The following is a 23,014-nucleotide window of genomic DNA, read 5'->3' on the forward strand; positions in this document are numbered from 1 at the left end:
AAAATGGGAAAACTTCATAAAGAAGGTGTTTGGGTGCCTCACGAACTCTTCTGGCGTGTAATGGACAGAATTGTCACCGGTGATGAAAAATGGATTCTCTATGTGAATATTAAATGTCAAAAACAATGGCTCAGTCCTAGACAGAAACCACTTCTGATCCCAAAACCTGGACTCCATCCACAGAAAGTGATGCCTTGCATTTGGTGGGACATCAAAGGAATAATTCATTTCAAACTCCTCAATCCACAGCAAAATGTCAATGCAGAGATCTATAGTCAACAACTGGAATGTTTAAATCAAGCCCTTCTTCAGAAATGCCCTTCATTTGGCAACCGGAAAGATGATGTTCTTCTCCATGGCAATGCACATCCACATGTGGCACATTTGACACAACACAAGATTATGGAGTTGGGTTGGGAAATACTCCCCCACCCACTATATTCTCCAGATACGGTACCATCAGATTACCATCTTTTTTATTCGCTGCAACACCATCTTAATGGGAAAACGTGTGCAAATGTGGAAGGTGTTAAAGAGCACATCAATATACCATCAGATTACCATCTTTTTTGTTCGCTGCAACACCATCTTAATGGGAAAACGTATGCAAATGTGGAAGGTGTTAAAGAGCACATCAATATGTTTTTCGCTTCATAGCCAAATGATTTCTTTAATCAGGGCATTAAAAACCTGAGACTTTCATTTAATAAATGTTTTGTTTTGATATATAAGTTGTTCGGGTATTTTCTTATAAAAAAAAAAAAGCGACATTAATTTCTTGATGACCTAATATTTGTTTTCATTCTGCCAAATAGTAATTTGTTTCAAATATTTTAACACTGTATATTTCACCAAAAAACATTAATTAAAAGCACATTCATACCACAATATCATACTAATAAAACTTAATTGTTATATGAAAATAAAAGAAGTGTACAAAATAAAAAGAACAAAACCAAGGAAGTTTCCTCTTTCAAATAATTAACCTCCAAAATAAGTAACTGCATTTAAGCACAAAATGCACACACATACACAATGTAAATGTGCAAGTTACTTCTCATTACTAAAATTTTAATTCTGTACACTATACCTGGCTTAGTGGTGAAATACCCATTTAAAACAAAGTATGAAACAGACTTATAACATTAGCATATAGTATTTTCCAAATGATAAATTTCTTCAGCTGCTTCCAGTTTGTCTTTTTAACCATATGCCACTATTTCTTAAACTTTGTGCCTTTTATATACATGCACCAATGAGTCTTCACATGTGAGGTAATAAATACTGTGGGAGAAAAAGTAAAAGACAGAAACTGTGCATCATTGCAACAACCAGTAAGTAAAAAAATGATAATACATTGAAGAAAAAACAGGTTTACATAAAATATGGAAAAGGTACAATTACAACAACCTCACATTACATGTAGATAGAATAAGTCAGAAAGAAATATAAGGAAGAAGTAAAAACACCAAAAATTAAGTATATCATGACTGGTTTTCATTCATATACATGACTGTACAGTTTATGACACATAAACCAAGAAACACCAATATACAACACATATTAATCAATACCTTCTTCAAGAGTTGCTGAGCTAGGTTGTTGTCACTATCATGATTCATTACTCTCCATGGCCTTTCTGCAATTAAAGAGCCACTTGATGACACGAGCATTTTTTTCAACAATAGAAGTCTCCAATGGACCGTGATCTCGTAAATCCTGGCCCCTGAGACCATCCTTTCCTCCACCACCATCCCATTCATCCTGGAAAGAATCTTCACTGCATACATGAGACTGATGGTCATCAGTATTAATAGAACTACCTGAGCCAAAGAACTGTGGTGGAGAAGAAGTAGTAGAAGTACCAGTGAGCTGTTTCCACACACTGGACTCCAGTCCCATGTTGTTAAAAAATCTCTCAAGTTCAGGAATGCACTGAGCAGTCATTCGTTGGGATGATGTAGGATGGTGGTTACAGCCATATCGGTACCCAATGTCTGACTTGGAACGTAATACAGGCTTTCTTCGCATACCACTATTTTCTGAACTTGGGGTGTTTAATGTTGATGTAACATTACTACTCTTTTGCTGGTTAGTCTGTTTCAATAGCTCATCAAGGTCACTCTTAGTAACATACTTTTCATTATTTTCATCACTGTAAATATCACATTTAAAAGAAGAGCTTCTGGTCACATAATCAGGTGTAGTGAAAAGCCTGGGTCTTGGTGTTACCTCAAACTTCAAATGACTTGATCCAAAAGATGATGTTCTAGAGCTTTCAGAAGGTGATTGCAAATAAGCTTGTGCAGCAAGTTTTGCTTGTGCAGGAGAAAGGTCTGGCATGCTTTTATGAATGTTATAAGATTTTTGTGTGTTTGGTTGATATGAAATCCAATTTTCCTTGGGAACTGGATCTGAATTACCTCTGTGAACTTTTGCTCTTTCTGGGGATTCAGCATATTTGTGATGGGATACCTCTGTCTCCTTCTTAAGAGTTAACTGTTCCAGATTTTCTGTCATTTGGCTTGTAGGATGGTAAGGAGAGAGTTTTTTAGGTACATGAATGTCTCTAGACTCAGATTGAGACTTGGCTCGAGCCCTGATAACTGGTCTTTGCTGTCCCACAGTTCGACAATCACCATTCAGTGTTTCATATGTATGTGAATGTTTAGATGTCCCCATGATTAAGAAGTCCAGGTGAGAGCGAGAAGAGAGTTGAAGACAGGAGCTATGTTTGAAAGATTGTTTACTATCCAGCACTCGCTCGGACTTGACATAGTTGGCTTTGCTCTCTTCCAGTCGTTCTACAGCACTTTTCCTATGAACTAGAGAATAAATGTTTGAGTTTAAACAGCTTAGTATCATAGTAAATAAGATATTTATGATCTAATATAAACAATCAAGTCCCTCATTATGTGCTACTTTTACATTGTCCTAAGACATGTACAAATATTAATGTATTTTATAAACAAAGTGTCATATAATTGAAAATGTGATGAGTTTTCATATATGTCTAAAAATTTAAAAAAAATATACTGTTATGTTCCAAGAAGATTTTAAAATTTGAAAGACAGAACTTATACACAACAGAAAACTAAAATCAACTTCAAAGATTAACCAGTTATCTTGATAAATTATTATTATTATTCACCACACTCGTCAAAAATCAAGACATATTTATATTATCAAGTCAACTGCTGATTAATACATCACAGAGATGATGTACAAGATGATCTCCATATTCTAAAGGCATTCAAGCCTAATGATGACTTTACTATAGATAATGAGTTTTAGAAAAGCTGGGATTGTTGAACATTTTTATATCAACATTTGTGCACATAATTCAAAGCAGATACAGCTTTAGAAAATAATGATTCTGCTGGGAAGAATTCTATTATAGGTGTCTACCTCAAGTTTGTAGTGACAACAGAGGGTAGCAACTGGCATGTACACAAGATACTGAAAAGTAATGTATATGGAAACTAAAAATATTAGGAAATTCTCAAAACGAAGATTGTCTGACTTCATTACAAGAGGATTGCCTAAGTTAGTTACTGCATAAACCATGATCACAGTCAACAGTTGCTGTTCAAGATGGAGCATGATTTAATGAAATGATACCTATAATTTTATGAAGTTTTTTTGCAGATATTACAATTTTGGCAGAAGAGTATTTCAGATATGTATAAAGATCAAAGTATATTTATAACCCATGAGGTGTAAACAACAACAACAAAAAACATGTTCACTGGAATAAAATTATATTCTTTTGTTTTGATTGTGATACAGGAAAACCTTTAAGTGTATTTACATATTTCTCTAAATTAGTTAAGAACTTTAAGCAATGTGCTTTTGAACCTTTTATCCACAAGTTTATTTGATCATTGAAATGTACAATTGAATTATACATAATAAATTATTTTACATGTACCTTCAGTATAAAAGTACTTACAGTTTAAGTATTAACTTAAACAACTTTTTTTAACTGTTATCTTCATGCCATTAGCATCTTCCAACCAAAGTCACCATTAAATTTAACAAATCTGGTAGTTTATGCTATTAATTAATCACATTACCAACATGTTTCAATTTGCAGTTTTAACTACTGTACAATTCTATACTATGCTAAAATTAGGATATATAATTACACTAATTCACTTCCAAGTAGGGGCCAATCTTCGCTTCACCAAAATCACATTTTGTGATTATTTTAATTTTACTGGCAACAAAATCTAGTGTTTGGTAATTTTTTGTGCCAACATTCCATGCTACTAAAATTTGAACATCGATGTTTACTATACAGGTGACATCACAGGTAATTAATTTCATCTGCTTACACATGCCAAGTGCTGGTTTTGAAAACTGGCAATAGAATTTTGAGGTTGGTGATTTTTTTTGTATTCCAACTATTTATGAACCAGAGCAGTCCCTGCCAAGATAAGTTTTTTTTTAATGTATACTAGACCACCGTGACCCGTTGGGTCAACCACTATTCAGAGGTTATGAACTTCAACATTTCACCAAAATGAAGGTTTATTTTGAGATAATTTAATTAAATATTTAAATCCAATTGTGTTATTCATAATTCAAGAAAAGATATTTGATTGTTGATCAGGAGTAAAAGGAAAGACCATTTCATTTTCAAAAAGTGAAGTAAGAAGTTTCGTAAAGAGTGCGAACAATAGTGTGAATGATTTTTTTGACTGAGAAAATCTCAGAGTTTTAGTAGCACATAGATAGATTCTTCAAGATCTTGTTTTTGTCATCTTACGCCTTTTAATGAAGATGGAAACATTGACAGGGAAATAATATAATAGCCAATGCTTGGCAAGAGGTTTTCATTTATAAAATTTTGTTGTTCTTGACTTGATTTTTATTTTATTACCTCGTCTCCATAGTTACTATTTGCAAATAGTCAATAGTATTGTACATCCATTTTATTGTTGTTCTTTCTACGAGCCATTATAACACATTTTCATCTCATCATTTAATTTCTGTTGTGCATATATTGTGACCCGAAAAACTGCCGCTAACTCGGTAACCCATGGCTCGGTTTTAATGAAAAACTTGATTTATTCAGTTTCTATTCTCATTTCATTACAAATATGGCGCTATTGTGCACCGTTTTTGCTGTATTTAATTACAGACAAGCACACAAGCAAACAATCTAAAAGTTTTAGTAGTATATAGATAATATATATATTGAACACAAACATTATCCTTTACATAACATATAGTAAACATAAGTGTTACAAGTAACACATTCATTTTAAAGTTCAACATAAGGTCACAACAAAAGCAGAATACAATGCTTAATCAACTGTTGAAATATTAATACCATAAAAGATTAGAAACCCAATTTTTAGCATTGTAAGCTTACCACTCAGTCACCAGTGGTGGTGGACAGGTGGGGGCACATTTCAATCTATTTAACTTTACTGAGCATTAAGTTTCATAAAGGACTGCATAGTGTCGAGTTATCAAACTAGTTATGTCTGAGCAGTGGCTACATTGCACAAACATGTGAGAACAAGAGTGACCAACAAAAAATTACAATGAAACTACAACTAAAAACAACAACAGTTTATATGAAATCACTTCAAAAGGAAATGGAGATGTTGTCAAGTAATTACTTATTACTGTTAATGTTGTATTCTCATGTACACATTTCTAGCAAGAGGTTCAGCAGAATATATTTTGTAGGGGTTAAATCTAAGTTTCCTACTGTCTGACTAAAGAGACTGGATACCTGGTGTCTACTAGTTCTTCCATCATTCAAATTATGAAGTATTTCCTGCCTAATAGCTCTGGAACCCACTAGTTACATCACACATTGAGAACTACAACTCTTATGTTTATAGTAATGGTACATCACACTTTCCTGAACTTTTAACTGCTCATATTAATGCCAAAGGTTATGTTCATTTAAATTACATTCGTCATCTGAAAAGGTCATGCTTTTCCTTGCTGCACAACTAGTATCACATAAGCTACATGCTACACCCAGGTTCTTAAGTTGCTCTACCCAGAGCTCCTAAAGTACCATGGAGCTCAACTACTATTAGAAATATTACACACTGTCTGGTCAGCAATCTCTGTTGCTACAATGGCTTTCAAAGTCTCAGAGTGCCCAACATCTGGACATATAACAAATGGATAAACTCTCTGCATTTATATGTTGTTGGTCCAAAAAGTGATGTACAGCAAATTTGTACTCATGCAATGTTGTCATATTAGAAACGAACAAGCTCTCACTGGCATAGATGTACAATAAATTCATATTCATGTAATATGTGCAACCATAAATTCCAAATTTTTGAAGTTCCTCGGTAAATTCATTGAAAAAGGGTCAATGTTGAAAGGTGAACTTTTTTCCATACATGTAATGGCAGTAATGCTTGACAAATACTACAAATGCAAGCACTTTTGTTCTGCAGGATCTACATTCAAGAGCCATTAGTACGTGTGACTACATATTCTACTGTCACTGATGCAATTTTCTAGGATGAATGAACTGTCTTGTCTCAGTATACTAACACTAGATAGATCCTCAACTAAAGCATGCTTTGGTAATAAAGTTCATGCCTTTATTCAGAGCATACAATGGCACAGTATTCTAAGAGAAACTGGCCAGGAAACATCAATAATATAACACAAAGCCTGTTTTGTCACTGTTTGCAGCCAGTCTAACTACAGAGAACTTTGCAGGATTAGTAGGAATTCAATCCCTTCTCACAATCTTACTAAATAATTTCTTTTGTGAAGCCAATTTCTGAATAAAAGAGTTATCGGTAGATATTTTGTCCCTTCGCACAATGTTACAGAGAAATTCCTTTTGTGTATGCATAATCACACAATTTCCTGGCTTCAGTTTTAAACATTCTTTCCTTATTTACTGAAGAACCATGCCCAGGCATCCTTGCACTTGTCAACATAATAATCACATTGTCTCCTTCAACTGCCTCATGTGAGAAGTTGTTCAGAACATAAATGAAATGTTATGCGAGAAAGTTCAGCAACACCAAATGGGAGAAATGACCTTTGACAATGTGCAACTAACTCAGGAATAAGGTCACAACTTTCTATAACTGGTACATCTATGCATTTAACCAACACACATAAGTGGGAAATATTTAATGAACAAGAAATTTTCACCTTTCTAAACTGAGAAACAATTCATATGGTACTTTCCAAACACCACATTAAAAATGTATCTATAACTTGGGGTGTTTTACACCTGCCAATATACATGTGAGTGTAACTATTACATATGGTCTACTCTGAAAAAAAACCAAAAAAAACAAAAACAAGATGGTGTCAAGACCATGTAGCCATTGACCATACTTAATTCTTGGTCACCTTGTATAAATTGAAACATGTATCAATTACTAACATTAATGAATTATTTCTTCTCATTTTATCTAATTTTCTTGAATTTTATTTAGCATCTCTAATATGGTACAGACACACACACATTTACGAGAGCAGCTGTGCTCTGGTAATCTATTAACCCAATAACACTTCATAAATATGTTGCAAGTAAAATCTTTGTAACATGCTTGCTTATCTTATGGCAAGTTTGCAAAATACATTGAGCTAGGAAAAAGCACTACCAAATCCAATTATCATGTTTTAAGTTTTATTGTTTGATGAATTTTGAATAAAGCTGTTTGAGGCTATCTACACTAGCCTTTCCTAAGTTAGTCAACACCACTCACTGCCAAAAAGTAATTAAGAGACATTTATAAATCCACAGTTTATACCGCAGCAGACTAATCTGGCAGATAAAATTTTTTAAGACTAACTAGTTTAATTTCTACAGCATTTGAAAATATTTTGGAACAAACACACCATAGGAAACACTACAAGATTAACCAAGTAGTTATTAATAATATCTGAATACTTTGTTGTAGGTTACCATCTTTGTTGTGTACTGTAAAATAAAATAAAAAGGTGCTTAAGCACAGATAAGGATCCGTTAAAACAAAGTACAACTTATTAATATACAAGGAATACACATTCCTTGATTTAAATACAAAGAAATTGCCTGAAAATATTATCCTTTTTTTTGACACTGTAGTATCAATGGATTCTCAGTAACCATATTCGTCAACTTGCTAGCTTTTCACCAACCATGTACAAGTAGTTGGCAGATTTGTCCTACTGTTCATGTCAAACAGTTTTCCATGTTGTTTACAATTCTCAAAGTCATTCAGTGACATGTACAGTTTAGTCAACCTACAAAAATTTCAAAGCTATTAAAATCATTGAGTATAAAGTTACCAACAGAATTCGAACTTTGTGTAAATTAATAGCTTTATTAATCATCTTAACTGAAGTGTTTACTTTCTAAGTCAAAGCATAAAAGAAAAATGGATACTGCTACCTATCATCACAACACGTGATCAACCATCCGGCATTCAATTCTAGCTAAATAGGTAGACCTTCACTGAAGAAAATTATTATATAAATGTAGAAAAGTTACTAGCTGATATGCATTTCTTTCCTTAGTTTTCGATGTAGTAGTAATACATGCATTTTGCGAGTTACTTTCAGGCAATGTATATGAATCTTAGCAGACTGTTAATATCACTAATCCAAGTTAACATATGTTCACTATTTAAAATTGACATAAAAATACACACTTATTATATATACAAATAAAAGATTAGAACTGAGCCATAATATCTTACTTACAAAAAATTAATTAAAATGTTGTTAGTTGGCACAGTATATAAAGAAAAAATATTTTGGAACTACTATTAGAATAAAACAAACCGTAACAAAATTTAAGTAAACAAAACAATACAGAATTACAAAAACAGTTTATTTAATAATACACTGCTAGATGTTCAAAATTTTGTGTAACCACTGAAACTTGTGCAATTATTGGACATACATTATCAAATGTGTACATAAATTTATTCACAAAACATGAAAACGGAATAAACAAGTAGACATTTATTCACAAAAACCTACCAGCGTTCTGTCGTAAGGACCCTCCACCAGGTCTCAGAAAGCTAGAGCTACGAACTACAGAGCTTAAAGGCTGTTTACAGTTGTTGTTAGGAAGACATGTCTGAATGGATGTCATCATGAGACCTTTAAAACAGATTGCCTCCAGGATTCAGAGAATGGATTTGTGTTTGCACAAACTTCATCTTTCTCCCATGAGAAAAACAAGTAATTCCTGTAAAAGTTTTTTCAAATCAAGGATATGATACAAGTATATAAATAAAAACAAAATATTTCAAAACTGCTTGCCCATTGTGTTAGAAATGGTTTTCTACTTTCATAGGGGTAGATAATATTTTAAGTTATGTTAGAATATAAAAGATTCAGTGACAAAAGGCCATTCATCCCATCATGGTCACCCAACAAAGAAATAAGCACAATCTAATTACATAATCTCTTATGACTATAAAATTACCCAATGATTTTTAAACACCTGAATTGGGTCACCCATAGTTCTTCAGTACTCCAAAGAAAACAAGTTCACAGATTACTTGTTTCAAATTAAGGATCATTATGATAGCATACCTCTGAGGATTTACAAGCAGATCTATATATTTTCTATAATAAAGGGACCAAAACATGACTACCAATGTTTGATGGTGCCATGTGCAACATATAAACTTGGCACTTTCAACAAACTTATTATTATTCTAAGTATTCACAGTACACTATATAAACTACTATAATCATTAAAAAATATAGTTTTGAAAAAATATTGTACACACATTTAATTTATCATTCAGCAAAGTTTGAGTTTTGAATATAACCACTCAATGAATTCTTAGTAAACAAGCTGAAGCTACACACGTGTAACTTCCAGGCAGTTGACTGTTTGCAAGCACACATTCAACAGGCAATATGGAACTGTCTGTCCCATCTACAAGGGATGCCTTGATACAAGTAAGCAGTCATTAGTTTTCTCTGTCAATCAATCGGGCAATCAGCGACCCCCTTGATTTGGTGCCTTGCGCGAACACACTGCACACAATACCTATGGTACAGCCTTGGGACCAAAACTAAACAATAAACTATAGCCTAGACATCCACAGCTTACACTTATTTCCACCAATATCTAAGAGTTCAATCTCAGCCTTAACTTTCCATTATTCTAACAAATCTCCCAATACGTAGTTTATCTAAGCTCTAATGGTTTTAAACATCTAGATCTGATGTTCGAGAACATATGCTTAAGTCTTTCAAATTTGGCAGCCCATCCCTAGAATAGATTTGAAAAATTTTTAAAATACATTAATTTTGATTCAAGATTGCAAGATGGCTCTAGGCCTATCTTTCTTGTAGCTTTTTTTTAGTACATATTAGATGTCAATAGGTCATACTTAGTTTGAAAAACAATGCAACAGTAAATTATATAACTTATTGTTTTTGTTTTCAGTCCAGAGCACTCGAGTAAAACTGTGTGATACTTCAGCAGTGGTAGCATTCATCCGCACATAGGAGACTCATGTCTTAGATACTGACTGCTACTACATAATTACTTTGTCCAACATAGAACCCTCGGGTAAGATGTATAGAACTGAAAACTTTGCTTTCAAAGATCAGATCATAGTTAGAACCTAGATCTAGAGAATCTACATAGTCCACGTTTTTGTATCTAGCCGATACAGCTGCAGGTTAATCACATAGCACATAAGCAATTGTGTACCTGCACATGATATGATGGCAGGTTGTTACTTGGAAACTCTCAGAGCATGCTCGTAATATAGAATATGGTTACTAGTGTATTGTTAGCTTGCTAGTAGTGTTGCAAAATGGTTACTGTTATTGCTTCTTGTTACAAAGGTTATAAGTAAAACTAAGAAAAACAATTTTAGACAAGGCAGCATAATTCATTCATGTGCATTTAAATTTGCATGAGGTGAAGGGAGAAGAGAGCTATGCCTTTACAACAATGTTAGTCAGTCAGTCATATAGATTTACAAATTTGTAGTTCTGTGGAATCTTTGTTCTTACTCTACCGACTTTCTCAAGTGCTTTGGCAGCTTGTTACTGTGCAGTTGGTTTGTTCAATATTCAGCAGTGTGTGTAAAGTGCTTATAAAGTTTTGTTTACATGCTGTTTGCAGTGTGATTGAGATTTTAATTTGTATTGCAAGGTTTTTCTTGAGATTTTAAGGAGATCAAAGATCATAAATCAAACCTCTTTACATTTTCGTAGACTAAAAAAATGTCCGAGGATTAGAGAGATATTTTTGGACATAAAACCAAAAATACTGTCTCTCACAATGTTTAGCCAGCTCAGGAAATTTAGAAGTTTAGGTTAGTCCTAAATCCATATACTAAGCTGACAATGCAAAATAATCTTTATAATAAAAGTATAATAATAATAAAAACTTGTATATATTAAACACACTGAACAATACTGCTAATGGAAGTACCATTAAAAAAATACTTATGGAACACATTAACACTAGCTGCTATCTTCAAGCACTGTGTTACTTGTTATCTGGACTAAGGAAAGGGTGCAAGATTTTCAAAAAGCTTTTTTTAAAGTATTGTACAAAAGACTAGCTAAAAAACATTATATAAATAGAGGTTTGTGAAAGACAAGTTATTTGATTATTAGGGTGGTTTGAATGACAGAAAACAAAAGGTTATTACTGAAGAAGTTCAGTCAAACTAGACCCTTGTTACTATCGCAGTATCTCAGGAGTAAGTTCTTGGGCATTTGGTCTTTCTTCTTACATTACTGATATTGATAAGGGTAATAATAAGCAAATAATTATGAAATGCACTTGGGTTATCATAATTTGGATCACATTTTGCATATTGGAATTCACTCAATAGCATGATTGCAGAAAAATATTTTGTAATAGTAATGGATATATCGCTTAAGATGCAGAAGCATTGACCTGCTATTTACATATTGATTATCATTGCCATCTGTTTGAAAAATGGGTCTGGCTGTAAATATTCTGTAAAATAAAACAGCTCCCAGGGGTTGTTAGCATTTCTTTTCTCCAGTTGCATTTTTTAAGTGGTTTAGATACTGTGGAGGTTAGATATGCAGCAAGTAATGAAGAGGTACATATAAGGCTACTCCCACAAAACAAAAAGAAGTTCAATGATGTGATACAACTAGGTCATGGTGAAAGTTTTTGAAAAGTCAGTTAACACATTACTATTTAAATTGATAGAGTATCATCATACTTTCTAAGAATAATTTCAATAATATATTCATAATAAGCTATACATCATGTGTATCATACATAAAAATTTAGTTCAAGCCTGAGCTAATCGAGAAACTTATCAATGCACTGTGCATATGTACAGCAACGGTAATCATCAGATGTGACACAGGATTATTTCTAAGTGCAAACTGCTAACAGTAAGATTGGAATATATGGTTGTACAACAAATGCTACACTTTTCTTGCTTGCAAAGTAACATAAAAAATGATTTCAAAACAAACTTCACAAAAGGCTAACAGACTCAAAAAGGTTGCTGGATGTTAGTGACAAAGTTCCTCCAAGATTAAACAAGGGAGAATCCTCGATAGCCACAGCATTTGAAATTATTTTAGGCAGGATTAGAGTAAATTAATCTATGTGACCTTTTTTCCTTTTTATTAGCTATATCTTTGTGTGCCAGCAATACCAAGCATGGGGTGCATGTATACCACATTTGATTTTACTCATCAGGATCTCTACCAGCCTACCCTCAAATTGAAATTCTTTTATGCAAGAGTTGAGTAAATTAATCTATGAGGCCTTGGGCATGGTCAAATACATCAATCAAAACTTCCTGAGTCCAAAACTGTAATTAGATCCCAAATCACTCAAGAGATGAAAGAGCTATGAGCTAAAAGTTTGTATTTGAAAAAAAACTTAGAACTATCCTATGAGCTGCTATGCCATGGCTAAAAAGTAGAATGGGCATATACAAAGCCAAAGGAGGTGGGTGATTACCTGGCATTTATTGAAAACCCTAATGGAGGCAATTCTTGTTCTATACAAATCACTAGTTAGGCCTCACTAAGAAAGGATACTGACATACTGGAAAGGGTACAGAGGAGAGCTTCTAAGATAATTCCAGGGATGAGAGCGTTGTCTTACAGGGTTTGTTTCTCTCGAGAGAAGAAGGATAAAACAAAATTTTATGGAAGTTTTGAGGATAAATCTTTTGTTTCTATTGTAAAACAGATCAACATTTTTTCAATTCATATTATATAAACTTGAGAAGGAAGGGTTACATTGTTTTTCTCCTTATTCCTCTTTAAACATAGGCAGATGAGAGTTTAATGAAGTGAATGAGACAACCATATTATCTCTCATATGTTACTGTTAATACTTTATAAAATATAACAAGGAGTTATAAACATGGCCTTTTCATAACTCATAAAGAAAATGATGATTCTCAAAAACAAATAAATTTATTACAAAATAATATTATTATATTTCAGGTATGTAACTGCTGGGCAAAAAGCCTCATGAACTGGATTATGTGGATATAACAGATGTAGTGTGGTTGACATAATATATTCTCCTTTACTTTCAGTTTCACTCATGGGTTCTTGGTGTTATATATTTTGGAAGTGAATATAGATTATATAATTGAACTAAACCCTCAAGCCTAACAATAGATTGCAATTTGAAAAACAGCAGAATTAGTCTATAAGTTACAATATCCATGCTGAAAAATGACAAGTTCAATTTCAGTAGGCCTACATCATCACCATTTTACTGTTGTTAGTTTAACACTTACACAGTGTATTCAAATAAAGTTTTGTTTTTCTTTTACTTCTGTAGCTTAAGCGCTCTTTTTTACACTTTTTAGACTTAATAAATTACTGTAAACCAAATTAAAATTATCAACACGTTTCGACAGAACACTGGTTTGTCAAAATCTGTGATGATGATATCGCATGTTCTCTGTATAAATTTTTCATTAAGCTTATCGTTATCAATCACAAGTACGTAGAAGACACAACAATGTTCTATCTAAGCTATTAAACTAGCATAATCATATGTTCCATACACAGGCGAAGAACTTTACTTGCTACTGTGTTAGTGTTACCGTTAGATCGATTTCTCAAAACATTCTTTAACTGAACTTAGGCTTAAGTCGTGACTTTACATTAAAACGAACCCAAAAGTTCAAACTCGGTAGACTACTAACAGTAACACTATGTAAATCACTAAGTAAATGTTAACCTTTAAAATATAAAAAGTTAATATATTTTAGGATCTTAATTTGGCTCTTTCGTAATTTATAGGAAACAGGGCCTACAATTTATATTGCACAAGATTTTTAAAAAAACATTCTGCAAAGAATGCATCTCAGCCTCAAAAATATCACAAATCTTAAAATAAAGAAGACTAAGTTACAAAAAACATCACACTAAAGTTAAATTTTAACTGGCCTAAACTGTCAAATTAAGTTATACTTAAGTTAAAACTTAAAGTGCTAAGGTTAAGCTACATTAGATTAGATCATGACATCTGTGTAATCTCTCATCATCTTCGTGATATTAATAAGATCATTAACACTTTCATTTATCAATTATACCTTGTATTAGTTATTAGATTATTAATATTATTATACACTGTCGCCAAGAGATTCTCATGTTCATACTGTACTACACTCTGTTGTACTCGGCAAAAGCCCTGTATTCTATTTCTAAATTATACACCACAGTACTGTAACTTGTAAGTAGCTGTTAATTTTATTGTAATATTATTGATACTAATAGTAATAATGTTAGTGTTTATGGCTTATGCTACAGCAATGTTACAATTTACAAGTGTTACTATTAGTGATAATATACATATAAATTAATTAAGTTGCGTTTATTCACCTTATAACTCATTTTCCTATTTAACTTCAAGTCAAAATACGTTTTCGTAAACGTCAAACCAAATTATAACCCAACATTCAAAGCGCAAATTAAAAACAAAAAACCTGATGTTGTTGAAGAAGAAATAGGCTTAACACGTAACGGTAAATAACTTTCCTGTGATCCTTTATGACAACCTCACTTCTACAATACGGGAAATACACCTTGACTCTTCGTCCAAGTTGGACGAAATCGCAGCTACTGTGTGTTGATCCTTTACGTCATGACAACTAAAAGCTACGTCAACCAATCGTAGAAAGTGAACCGAAGAGCGCTAAATTTATTTTACTAAATTAACAAAGCATAAAAAAGACCTGGGAGGAAGAGGTCTATTTTGCACTGATCCTCATAGGTCCAAACAAGGACCTATATTCCGATGAAGCAGAACAAAAAATACCAATCAAAGTAACTAAAGAAAGCACGGAAAATATAAAAAAGCACATTCAAAATGGATTAATAATATGGTTTGAAAGGTACACAGTGGAGGAAGCTAAAACACCAGCAGTTGTAGTAACGTAGTGTTTTAACTGTCAAAGATATGGGCATGTGGCAGCTGCTTTCAATCTATCACACGATGTGTTGAATGCGGCCAGAACTCATGAAAAAGCTAAATGCTGCAATGGTAACGAGGAACATACTGCCAATTATATAGGATGCCAGAAATATAAAGACATAAAACAAAGGATAGATAACATAAGAAACAATATAAACAATACAAACATGACAACAACAGAACACAAACTAAAAAATAAATCGCACTACCCCCCAAAAAAAAGACTCCACTGCTACCAACATCACCAACACGAAAAGCCAACGCAAGTACAACATAAAGAAGAACATATTCGGTGGTAACACAGCAAGAAACACAAAACGAACAAACAACCACAAAGTAGAGAAGAACACCAGAAACCAACAAATGAGCCCAGTAGACAAAGTACAAACACTAATAATGAAGGTAACAGAGAATTAGCAACAGCAATTACAAATATAATCACCGACTTCATTCAATAATATAGTAAACCAAATAACAACGCGGACATTATAACATTGATTATCAAATTCATCAGAAAACACCTACAACATCTAATACCACATGTAATACACAAAATTCTAACTAGCATCATACTGCAATGAATACTCTCACTGTATTACACATAAATATCCAAAGCTGCCTTGTTTCCAAGCGGCATGAGATCGAACACGTTGCCACAAACACATCGGCAGATATCATATTTATCACCGAAACAATGCTCTATAACTACCATTCCTTCAAAATGACAGGATACCAGGTAGGAAGAATAGACGGAACAAACAAAGAATCCTCAGAACGGGGCATACTACTCCTATAGAAAAAACAATTATCTATAAACACAGTACATTTATCGTCAAAAAATGAAGATATTGCAATAAATGTCCTTCTAAGCAATAACCAAATAGTCACAATAGCAGGTATATACTGCTCACCACAAAACAAACCATACACTACTACATTAATGCACCAACATTAATAAGATTCAGATACATGCATACTAAACGATACAACACAAACACATATCACTCCAGTGATATACTAGACCTGTGTCTGTGTTCACCAACATTAATAAGATTCAGATATATATGTTGGTGTTGTATAGTTTAGTATGCATACCAGTGATATACTAGACCTGTGTATGTGTTCACCAACATTAATAAACAACTTTCTAACATTCAACGTATGAGAAGATTCAGACTGCGACCATTTACCGATACGGAGTGTATTCGATCTCTCACCACACCGAAATCAAACCAAACAAACAAAAGTATTTAATTACATAAAAAGCTAACTGGAAGAAATATGAGGAAATATTAACAGAGCTTCTCCAACATGAACCAATCACAACAGCCTATCCAAACCAAATGGCAACCGATCACTTACATAATCAACAAAATTTTGGAACGAAGAAAATTATAAAGAGAATATATGACAACCGGTGCCCCACAAACAAAAAACACAAATAAATACGCTTAGAAACAAAATTAGAAACAACATTAAGTTACTAAAATCACAAAAATGGGACACCTTCTACACACGAATAAACTCAAAAACAGATCCCAAAGATTTCTGGTCCCATATAAAAAAAAAACTACAAAGTCAAATAAAAAAATATCAACACCTACCGTAGCTACACTAAAACATGATAATAAACTAGAGTACATGGATAAACAGAAAGCACATGCCTTTAAAGAACAACTCCAAAAAAGATTCAAAACACCGGACGGCTCAAACATAACAATCACTTTATGAACAAGGTAAATAATTATATCACAACCAGTCGTATTGTATATATATACACCACACTTCACTAAGGACTATCAACACAATAACATAATAACAGAAGCGGAACACGACTACACAACAATACTATTTATCAGACCCATCACAGTAACAGAAGTACAAGAAAACATAAAACTTCTGAAAAACAAAGCACCAGGACAAGACATAATTCAAAACATATTACTCAAGAAAGTCCCTCTAAAATTATTAGAATATCTCACATCTTTATACAACTTATCTCTAGAAACAGGATACATACCAACCGCTTGGAAACAGGTTGATGTTATTATGTTTCAGAAAGAAGAAAAATCAGAGAGTAACCCTGAAAATTACAGGCCCATAAGTTTTACAAGCAATCAGTTGAAGAAACCATAAATAGTAGACTCATAATTTACCTTGAAACTAAATTAATACAAAAATGGGTTCCGAAAAGCAAGACAAACAACAGATCATCTCATGACTATACATTATTTTTTTTTATTAAAGCAGTGTATTGTTTCTTCCGTTAATCTTGCATGCTTCCTAGATGTTGAAAAAGCACTCGATTAAGTATGGCACAATGAACTCAGATACAAATTGTTTAAATTGGGACTCCTCATAGAAATTATTCGCTGGGTTTCTAACTTCTTGGAAGATAGGAGCATCAGAGGGAATATTGAGGGCACAGTGCTGCACTCCGGAGGCGGGTGTACCTCAAGGAAGAGTACTTAGCCATACACTGTTTATCATGTCTGTCAGCGACATGCCTCTCAAAGACCCAAACCACACTTTTTTCTCACAGTTCGCAGATGATGTTGTAACCTGGAAGAGTGCTCCAAGCCTAACAACAACAACATACAATATACAACCGCTACTAAACGAAACAGAATTGTACTATAATAAGTGGAGAATTAAAATTAATGCACACAAAACACAAGTCATATTATTTACAAAATCGTACAAAACAAGCAAATTAATACCAATTACGAAGACAGTACATGGCAAACAGATATCAAACAATCAAGACACAAATAAATGCACTCAGAACCAAAATACGAACAGAAGTTAAACTTTTAAAACAAGAACAATGCGACCAATTCTGCTCTCAACTAAATGAAAACAACAGAACCTAAACAATTCTGGACCCATCTAAAACGATTCATAAAGGGGGAAAATACATCACGTAAATACCCACCACTCGAAATCAACAACACTATAGCACACGCAAATGAAGACAAGGCAGAAGCCTTTAAACAACACTTACAAAACACGTTTCGAATACATCACGAGCCAGATATGAACACACACTTTTACAACAAGGTGAATCAATATATATATATAACAAATAACATCGATATGTACAAACCACTTTTTCAAACAAGTATAAATAACATTAAAACAACAAATGATGATAAATGAAATAACCGAAATTAAAGTTATACAAGCAATTAAAGCTACAAAGAACAAAGCTCTAGGCAAAGATAACACACAAGCCATCTTTCTCAAATTTTTTTTTATCAGAGATTGTTTGAACACCTTACGTCGCTTTTTAATTTATCACTAAACTCTTGATACATCCCAGTTTCTTCGAGACAAGCGAATGTCTTAATGTTCCATAAAGAAGGAAAGCCAGTCAATAAACCCAATATTTACCGTCCAATTAACCTGACCAGTACCATAGGCAAACTTCTAGAACGAATAATCAGTGACAGACTCTCCACATTTCTGGAGATAACATCTAAATTACAAAGTACAAATGGATTAGAAAATTCAGACAAATGAGTTATCACTTAGTTAGATTAACTGAATACATCATAGACAGCTTTAATATATAAAAAAAGAATGCACTGTCGCATGTTTTCTCGATATTGAGAAAGCATTCGACACTGTAGGGCATAATGGTCTCAGGTTCCCCATGTCAGAAAAGGAACTGCTGCGCGGTATTATTTGCTGGCTATCAAACTTTCTGGACAACAGAAAATGTAGAATCAACGTTGAGGGAACCTTCTCGGAGTCATTGGCTCCTGAGGCAGACGTCCCTCAGGGAGAAGTGGTTAGCCCTATTCTATTCATTATGTATGTTAACAATATGTCTCTAATAAAAGACCCGAATCACGGATACTCGTTATAATTCGCAGACGATGTGGTAGTTTGGAAAAGTTCTCCCACGCCATCAATTGCAGCCACAAACCTACAACCTAAAATAAATAGAACAGGCGAATATTGCGCAAAATAGTGCATTAAATATATGTCCCAAAAATCAGTCAGTAGTTTTTGCTAAATTAACAAAACACAAAAAAAGATCCACCAGTACTCCATTATGAACAGAACATTTCTTCAGACTACAACATCAGCAAAATTCTTAGGACTACCATATGATTCCAAATTAAGGTGGATCAAACATTTAAACAATATAAAAATCAAAGTTTGGCAACGCACGAACTATGCCAGGGGTCTAATGGGTAAAAATAGTGGAGCAACAGCTGGTAACAAAATCAAAATTTACAAAATATATATACGTCCAGTGACCGAATATGCATCACCTGCATGGACAATCGTAGCACCTAAACATATTAAAAGTAAATTACAAACACTACAGAACTCGTTACTTACCACAGCATACAAAGTACGAAGATCAACATCCTCACAATTCAAGAACAATTAAGTAAACACAGAAGCGTCAACCGAAAGACTCCTACGTAGTTCGTTAAATTATTTCGCGAAAAATTGGCACAAAAATGATTTACTATGTGAACTTGATCGTTACTGCATACATGATGAAGATAGCCCTAAGTACCTCTCCCCAATTAATATATATATATATATATAAGAAATAAAAATAAATTAAGGCCACTTAATGCTAGACTACTTAATTATCGTTAGTTTTAATTTACTGTGACAGCATTAGAAAGGGGTATATATATATATATATTTAAATGCTCTCATAGAAATATGAGGTTGATGAAAAATGTGAAAAACTCATCTTGAACTGTTCGCGAATTGTAGAACTTTACAAAAACGGACGAAGCGATAGTGTATTCTGATTACCTATATGGAGATGGCCTTGAAAGGGGACAGAGTAAGTGGGTGGACTAGCTAAACTCTGATCCCTTTGTAGTAATTAAAATAATATTATACAGGAGTCATTCATCATGTGCTGGGGGGGGGGGGGTCTGAATATAACCTGAATCTTCCAGGTCGCGCACAACGACCGAATACATATTCAGATACAACAACAGCTTGTAAAGGAGTAATTTCAATTCATTTGCCGGGAACAAAACTAAACTTTAATGTGTTTGTAATAAGAGGAATACATTACAACTTAGAAATAGAACAGGTAAAGATGAATTAACACACACAAAATATTATCTTCACGAAAGTGGAACGCGTCACTTCAGGCACGTCACAAAAACAACCAATATGATAAAAATTATCTACACGAGACACAGGATACACAGAGTCTAATATCAAATGGTATTATTGTCTGGGATCAGAGATTTGAAATAGAGGAATAAAAAACGCCAGCCGTATTCGTGACGCAATGTTTTAATTACTAACGCTATTGATATGTTTCGGCAGCCTGTAAATTTATCCCACGCTGTATGGGCTGTGGCGGTGATCACCACAACACATATTGCCCAAAAGAATATCAAAACCCATACTGTTGTAAATGTAAGCAACAACACACTGCAAACTATAAAGGATGTCCGAAATACAGAAAAGATTAAAACAAGAATCTACAACATACACCATAATAACCATACCACAGGAAAAAATACACAACACACTGAAACAAACCACACACACAACAAACAGTAACAAAAACACTACTCTTCCAGCCACCAACGACGTAGTCCACACCTATATATGTATATGCTACAGCAGTTAGTACACAACAACGTAGTAAACAACTGTCTCACTATCACAGCCACCAACGACGTAGTCCACACCTATATATGTACATGCTACAGCAGTTAGTACACAACAACGTAGTAAACAACTGTCTCACTATCACAGCCACGCCCCCAGTAGCACAGCGGCATGTCTGCGGACTTACAACGCTAGAAACCAGATTTCGATACCCGTGGTGGGCAGAGCACAGATAGCCCATCGTGCAGCTTTGTGCATAAATTCAAACAAACAAACAAATCACAACCACAAACGAAAAGAAGCACAGAAACGCTATCACGACAACTGATCAAATAAATACACAACCGCAAAATATACCGTACTCAGACATACCGAAAACACCCACAAATTCATTCACAAATACAGACAATAGACTCATAGTGAAAGCTGCCCAAAATACTCCATTCGATTAAATTAGCAAATATCAAAACCTTCTTAACCAACCAGATTGCATTACTTTATTTTTCACAATAGCCAAGAAACATTTCGCACCTATTATTCCATACATAATAGAACAATTCATGGTTTTTTTCTCACCAAAAATTCACGCTACAACACAACAATATCCAAGATGGTCTTGCTAAAAAGGCCACCTATAGCTAGATTCTAAAATACCAATTAGATTTGCTATGAAGAACTCCTCCTTTCTCCTTGACGGTATATTTATTTACAGTTAAATGCTAGACACCAGGAGGTCAGGGTTCATACACTTAGCGAGTAATTACACTGATCTTTCTTCCCTTTTCAAGACCATGTCCATAAATGTAAAACATGTAGCATTTAGTGCTTTTTATGGCAGTTCTCTTAATTTGATTGTGTAACAGACCTACACTTCACAAACAGTCACGCTGGCAAAGCATTACCTTTCCACTTAATTAAGTTGTTAGACGCGTATTTCACATAAATACCCTTTAAACACACTTTTCATACCTGACCCTCCCAGATCGCACAGACACGACCAAACACCAATCAAATCGATTAGCATGTTTCATAATCCTTATATCTTGTATATACACGGATACTTGAGTGAAAATAATACCAATATGTAATAATATGCTTAACATATCAACCATTTCCTACAAAACGTACGATATTTTCTTATTTGAGGGATTTCTGGATACCTCACAGCTTCTTGGTGTGTTCTTCGTGTCAGATTCTTCGGAAATTCAGACTAACGAGTTATTGAACTTCATTTCGGTGATCAAGTAACCAGTTACAAAATCCTCTGCTATCACCATCAACTCACTTTTCAAGTCTTTCTGTGTGAGCGTGTTTCTGTGGGCAACACGTTTTACTCAAACCTACCTAAACTTTCCCTATTTAAATCGTCATATTCCCACAGATGTTTACTCTAAGCACTTTAAATACTGGTGGAATAGCATGACTTTGTTATCCTCATGCTGTTAAAACTAATACATAAAAACATTATTTTTACGACTTTTGCCAATAACAATATATTTTTAACTTTAAGTGCTAACTTTACTGTTGATACACGGTGGCCAACTACTCTCAGTTTATATCCAAAATTTAAGCTGTTACCTATACTGAGTAACTTTGGATCATTAATTATGTGTGAGCGCACTATTCTACTTGTCAGTGCTAATTTCAACACCTCAACAACCATGACAAAGCGGATCACTTCTGAAACTGAAATTAACGCCTCTCTAGTCTGGATCAGTATCACCCACGGGCGATAAGGCAACCGATAATTTGTCCCAGGCCCGGATCTCTTTGGTCACCAACGCATCACGTGTTCACATACATAAAACAAAGCAGTCGGCCACATGTTACCATCCCAGTCATGTCAAGTGTGCAAAGCACCTTGGGTAAGAATCTGCGTTCTCAGTCGGTTTTCACGGATAAAATATTTTTTTTGTTGAACTGCCCAATGGCCCACGAAAAAAAAAAAAAAAAAAAAAAAAAGAAAGAAAGGGGGGGGGGGGG

The 23,014-nt window shown here is 33.9% G+C and overlaps 1 protein-coding gene across 4 annotated transcripts in view; it reads right to left on the reverse strand.

Annotated features, from left to right (window-relative positions):
* The window catches only part of LOC106461803 (protein FAM110B-like), a 17,637-nt gene extending 2,582 nt beyond the window's left edge, over positions 1–15,055 (reverse strand). The window contains exons 1-4 of one of the 4 annotated variants that reach the window (XM_013921695.2): positions 14,830–15,055; positions 8,980–9,190; positions 1,575–2,825; positions 974–1,284 (exon numbers count right to left, since the gene is read on the reverse strand). In XM_013921695.2, coding sequence (XP_013777149.2) covers positions 1,612–2,825; positions 8,980–9,097 — 1,332 coding nt within the window. In that variant the 5' untranslated portion in view covers positions 9,098–9,190; positions 14,830–15,055 and the 3' untranslated portion in view covers positions 974–1,284; positions 1,575–1,611. Of the gene's footprint in view, positions 1–973; positions 1,285–1,574; positions 2,826–8,979; positions 9,191–9,448; positions 9,533–14,540; positions 14,584–14,829 lie in introns of those variants that run through there. The other 3 variants (XM_022391862.1, XM_022391908.1, XM_022391959.1) reach the window with 3 other exon arrangements.
* Between the last annotated feature and the right edge of the window lie 7,959 nt (positions 15,056–23,014).

The sequence above is a fragment of the Limulus polyphemus genome, unplaced genomic scaffold, assembly GCF_000517525.1.
Source record: "Limulus polyphemus unplaced genomic scaffold, Limulus_polyphemus-2.1.2 Scaffold1, whole genome shotgun sequence".
In the NCBI taxonomy this organism is placed as follows: Eukaryota; Metazoa; Arthropoda; class Merostomata; order Xiphosura; family Limulidae; genus Limulus; species Limulus polyphemus.